The sequence below is a fragment of the Lagenorhynchus albirostris genome, chromosome 2, assembly GCF_949774975.1.
Source record: "Lagenorhynchus albirostris chromosome 2, mLagAlb1.1, whole genome shotgun sequence".
NCBI classification, from domain to species: Eukaryota; Metazoa; Chordata; class Mammalia; order Artiodactyla; family Delphinidae; genus Lagenorhynchus; species Lagenorhynchus albirostris.
In genome coordinates, this window is record NC_083096.1 from 167,086,971 (window position 1) to 167,092,970 (window position 6,000).

General features: G+C 48.0%; 1 protein-coding gene across 1 annotated transcript in view; it reads right to left on the reverse strand.

Annotated features, from left to right (window-relative positions):
• Positions 1-3,817, reverse strand: part of CLIC4 (chloride intracellular channel 4) — an 83,884-nt gene extending 80,067 nt beyond the window's left edge. Inside the window, exon 1 of the mRNA XM_060141035.1 lies at positions 3,575-3,817. Within this exon, the coding sequence (XP_059997018.1) occupies positions 3,575-3,646 (72 nt within the window). The 5' untranslated portion in view covers positions 3,647-3,817. The remainder of the gene's footprint in view (positions 1-3,574) is intronic.
• Between the last annotated feature and the right edge of the window lie 2,183 nt (positions 3,818-6,000).

Sequence of the window (6,000 nt, forward strand, 5' to 3'; positions counted from 1 at the left end):
ATTCTAGTGGGGGCTGGGGGGAAGGCAGCAGCGTCAATAGGAGTTAGGCATATACAAGGAAAGGAAAAATCCAAAAATTCAGTCTCTTCTCAACTTCTCTCATTTTGTTGTTCAACACAATATTTACTTTTACCCAATACAGAAATCTTGGCTTCCGAATTCTGAACGTAACCAAGAAGAAATATTGGTGGAAAATATATGGCAGATAAATGAAAAGCTCAGAAGTACCCAAAAAATGGAGGGGAAAAAAGATAGATAAAACCACACAGAGTTTTGGAGGTTGGAGGCTAGGCAAAGTTGAACAAATGAAGGACCAAGGTTTGAGAGTCAGATTACCAGGTTCTAGTAAGTAAGTAGCTCTCAATTCTGAAGCATGCCAGATGCATATATTGACACCAAAATGCTCAGAAAGAAGGAAACAATCTCATTTCAACTATTTGGTACCCAGTGTGGTACCGACTCAGAACAATATACAGACCTTACCCTCAAGGAACTTACCGCCTATCTAGCAGGGGAGATGAGCATACAAATAAGTATATACAAAATGACACACAACTAGCATTTATTTACTTACTGTATACTAGACACTATTCTAAGCTTATTATCACCACATATATTAACTAATTTAATCCCATGAGGTTGGTCTATTAATATCCCACCTATGCAGATGAGGCAGAGAGGTTTATGTGTCCTGGGACACACAATTAGTAAGTGGACAAATTGGATTAGAAACCTGACAGCAGATAAGAGACCTTATGACCTTGCTGAAGGGTTTGAACTTCACCCTATTAATCAGTGGTCCCCAAGTGGGGCTGGTGTATCAAAATATATACATCTACTAGGCCCCGCAGGGTAGGGAAAGAGGGCATTCTAACTCTTGAGGATGACTGCCTTTGTAAGCCTCTTTTACTATTGGGAGGGTACCCTATCCTATAGGTGTTGCGGTAAACAAACAAAAATGGAGCACTGCTGTTATACAAGTGATGAGGATTCACTGGGCTCATGGACAGACATCTCCAAAGACAATACACACAAGTAAAGAAAAGTAGCTGTGAGTCCAGTCACACTAGTTGGGAAGGTCCTAGCCTATTTCTGTTCAATTTAATGCTACCTAAACAGGTGGCACTTTTAAACTCATTTCTTTTAAGTGTAGATAATAGGTTTCTGATACAAACTCAGATATCTCTTGGCAGAATAATTAACACTGCTTAACACACCACACTGGACAACCACAGCCTCTGCCCTTTCACTGCTTTCAAAATAATTGTATTTACAAGGGGATTTTCCCCCACTTGCATTTCCCACACATAGATTTTAGAAACTATAAGAACACTCTTTACTACAATTTACCTGGCCCCTTTTTCCCCTTTGAAACAGCTATCCTGATTTACATCAGTATAAAGTTTTACCTATGCCAAACCACAGGACAGCAGAAAACATTTCATTTCTTACTCCACAAAGGAGGAAAACAAGTCTCAGAGAGGGAAAACAACTTGCCCAGGTTAAACCAGCCAGTGAGTGCAAAACTGTGACTTGAACCTGGTTCTCTGCCAACAAGCCCAGTGACAGAGGCTTACAACTAGTGATAAGCAGGATGCTTTTAGGTGGCTCACGAACATTTTTTCTTTTAATAGTTATGCACACACACACAAAAAAAATAGTTACGTACATAAGAAATATAGTCACCACACCTAATCCACATTTTCACAGGTATTGCTTAGGGCAATGTGTTTATGTTTTTTAAAAAACGGGCTGAATTTAGTAAATAATAATACCAATTCAACACATATATGGAAAACTAAGAAGGGGTATGCAAGTGACTAAAGTTTGGGAAACACCTCTCTCCTTCTAACAAAAGTTAAATTAATAGTAAGTAGGGCATTAAGCATTGATCTACTCATCTCTAATTCATATACTTTATTTCTTTTTCTTGTCTTATTATATTGGCTAGACCTCCAGTACAATGCTGAAAAGAAGCCATTACTGATAGTACCCTTATCTGACACTAAACTTAATGATACTTCTAAAGTAACATGTTTAAGTAACATGTTTTTTAGGTGTTTAGTAGATACACTGTTTTTGAATTTATGGAAATTCATTCCTATTCCTGGCTCAGTTAAAATTTTTTAACATTTATCTCTGACCCACTCTTCTCCCTTCTCCATGCTGTCTCCCACTCCTCTTCCTTTTTCTTATTTCAGGTTTCTTCCTACATTCCCTGCATCTCAAAGTACTATATCCGCCACTCGAAGCAACTGAGACTCTTTGAAGATATTCTGGGGGTTCTATACCTGTCTGTTGTTTCAGTTCCCTGAATCAAATGTTTCTAAAACTGATAACTGAAAGAAAATCCTAAAACAAACACTGTTTCCATCACTTGCAGATCATTTCTTCGTTCCATGTCTTAAACACACCCTTCAGTGTCTCCCGTTCTTTAAAATAAAAACTCAGGAAAAAAAGAATAAAATTGTTCCGGATTTCTGTTAAACTCTCCAATTCAGAGCCTGGTTCCGAAAGAGCCTGCTTAAGTAAGTGACTAAGAAAGAAAATCTCGAGGATTTTAAAGAAGTTTTGAGGGAGGCAGTTGAATCCAGATGTTCATAACTTCTATCTTCATCTTTGCTAAAACGAAAAATATTAAAGAAAAAAGGAAAGGGCTAGAGGTAGTACTTGTCTACAAATATGGTAGTTTCAGGATATATAAACTGAAAAGACCAGAAGGGAAAAATCAACCCTTTAAAGCCAAAGCAAGTGAGGAGTTCTTTCCCTCATCAGTTTTTCTTTCAAAACAAAAGGGCACACACAATCTTTCCCGAGGCAGCAACACCGAGGGGAGCAGCCAAAATGTTGCATCATACAAAACACTCGCGCTTGAGAAACAAGAAAATCAGATGGTGGTAAAATAACTAAGACAGAAAAACCCAAGTTGGGAATCTCAGCCTTTTCCTGAGGCCCAGGAATGTCTGCTCGTTTTAAAAAATTGTTTCAGATGGAATCGAAAATTAAAGTTACAGTTTCCTACCAGCCGAGAGCGAAACGCTCAGAAAGCGTTCAAAGAAGTTCAGCTCATCAGCTCACGACGGGCTCGAGGCTTCGCCTCCCGGGCTGGGGGTAAACTTGGGAGAGCCGAGGGCTGGGGTGGGGTGAGGTGAGGTCGGGCGTCCGGGCGGTGGCGGGGGAGAGGGGGTGACAGGACACAGCCGTGCACGGGTCCCACGGGTTGGCGGCTTCCGGGGCACCCGGCGGGAGGGGGGCAGCTCGTCCCACCCGGACGCGGGACGACGGTGCGGCGTCCGCCGAGGCCAGCGCGGCGGGAGGCGGTGCCCCCCCCGTCCAGCAGTGCTGTCTTTCTGGGGTCCCGGTCCCAACCCGGCTCCCTCGACGGGCCTCGGCGGCTGGAAGGCGCGGGCGGCCGAAGACAATGGCCCGGGGGCGCGGGAGCGGCGCTCCCCCTCGGCCCGGGCGCGGGGCGCCGCGCGGGGGCGCTGCGGCTAAGGAGCGCCCAGGGACGCCGCCCCCCGCGGCCGGGCGAGGGCCGGGGGCTCGGAGGGGTGGGACGGAGGCGAGCGCTCACCTTGACGAAGAGCTCGATGATGGGTTCTTTGTCCTCCTCCTTCAACCCGTTCAGCGGCATCGACAACGCCATGGCCGGTTCGGCTGGACTCCGCGGTCGGCGGCGGCTGCTTCTGCTCCGGGGCTGCTCTAGCTACGGACTCCTGTCGCGCAGCGCCTCCCTGGACACTCCCGGCGTCTAACTCGCCTCAGCCTCGGCGCCTCAGGATCTATTCCTCAGCACCGCCCCACGCCCAGCGCGCGACTCTTAAGTGAGCCGCAGCCCCAGCCTTTTCAAGTCGCTGGGCGGAGTAGCGGGGGCGGGGCCCCGTTGGGGGCGGGGCCAAAGCTCGGCGTCTCGGGACTCCGTGAGGAAAGAGGACAGCCCGGGATCGGGGGCGTGGTCTCGGGTGAGGGAGGTGGACGGACCGCTCTGGCTCCTCGAGGCAGCTATAGCGGCTTGACCTAGGCTCGGGGGAGTGGCCTTGGTGGGGACCGAAAGATGCCAAGGCTTGGGCGGGCGGTGGGCGGAACTCTTAAGCCTCGCCTCCAGAGGAGACGGAAGGGAAAGTCCCCCGGGGACCAGCGCCTGACACCGCCTCCCGCCGAAGCGCGGGCGCGTCCTCGCAGCTGCTGCTGGCGCTGTGCCAGGTGACCTCAGCTTTCCGTCGCCTGGAGAGGCAAGAAGGCGCCTCCCGTCTTCTACCCCGCTGCAGCCCCCAGGACTCATCGCCCTTTCCCGCATTAGTCGCCTCCGCAACGCCCTGTGTTAGGCGGAGCTCCCTTTTCCCTTTTGGGAAAGTTTTCATCCCCTTAGAAACACCGTTTTTTCCCTCCTCTGACTTCTTCATTTTCCCGTTTGACCCTCCCGTCACTTCTGCCTTGAGAGCCAGCGTATTCACAAATATTTATGAGGCCCTACAGTGTTCCGAGCCCACGGTGATAAACAGCACGGACGCGATCCCTCTCCTCTGAGAGCCTACAGTCTTGAACGGCAACCCCAGTGCCTGAAGGCTACAACGAACTCCCAAGCCGTTGTCGATACAGTTCCCCTTTCCTGGCGTGATTTCTTTCCCCATTCACCTGGCAAACCTCAGTGTGGTTTGCCAGACCTGCTTTACCCAATTCTCTGATTCTCCTCCGGTGGGGAAGGAAGAAATTCACATTTTAACAAGCACCTGGACTTTTTTTTTTTTTCACTGTTACTTGGTACTGTTGCTCTAAATCTACCTACACTTTCAATCTTAGTCAATGAATACGTTTGGCTGATTAACAACAGAGTCTACTGTTTGCTAAAGATAGCACCAGGACGTTTTTGATGTAGGTGGTCCTCAAACTGGAAAAACTGTACTGGGGTTTGAAGCCGCTGAGGACAGGGGCTGTGATACTTTGAGCCAGGAACCGGGTCTGGGTTTGCTACTGTTGAATGCCTGGGGCAAATGTCACCCCCTCTGGAAACAGTTACTTGTCCCCTCTTCTGACTTTCGGTAATACATGACTCAGCCTCTCCTCACCTTTCAGTTTAAGTTGAAGGCTGAGTCCTGAGAGGGCCAGCCCTAGGTTTGTCTTTCCACATCCTCAGTGCATAGCACATGTCAGAATGTTTGAACAAACTGAAGGTATGCGTGAAAATACAGTGAAACCTGCAGTTTCTCCCTCTCCCAGTCTGTAGCAAGTTGCTCAAATATTCTTGCAGGGACTCTGTTAAAGAAGCATCCTACCCCAGAGCACATGATCTGGAGTCAGACTAAGTCCTGAAACTGCAAGATCCTGAAATCCCTAAGCCTCAGTTTCATTCTCTAGATGGGGGGTGGGACTGTTACTGGTCCATGCCTTACCACACATCCTGCTCAGTCAGTGGTAGCTGTTATCACTGCACTGGGCCTTGTACTGTCCCTGTCCACCCCTGTAGGCTAGGATGGCATCATATTCAAGTGCCTCCAAGACCAGCTTGTTTGTTGGAAAGAAGTAAATGCCAGGAGGCTGTCAGGGAAGCCCTAAAGTGAATATCTTAATAAAGCAAGTCACACAGATTTTTTGGTTTCCCTGTGCATATAAAAGTTATGTTTGCTCTATACTGTAGTGTATTAAGTGTGCAATAGCATTATGCCTGAAAAAATAATGTACATACCTTAATTTAAAAATAATGCTTTTGGGGCTTCCCTGGTGGCGCAGTGTTTAAGAATCTGCCTGCCAATGCAAGGGACACGGACACAGGTTCTATCCCTTGGCTGGGAAGATCCCACATGCCACAGAGCAACTGAGTCCGTGCGCCACAACTACTGAGCCTGTGCTCTAGAGCCCGCGAGTCACAACTACTGAGCCCACGTGCCACAACTATTGAAGCCCGCACGCCTAGAGCCCGTGCTCTGCAACAAGAAAAGCCACCGCAATGATAAGCCCATGCACCGCAACAAAGAATAGCCCCCACTCGCCTCAACTAGAGAA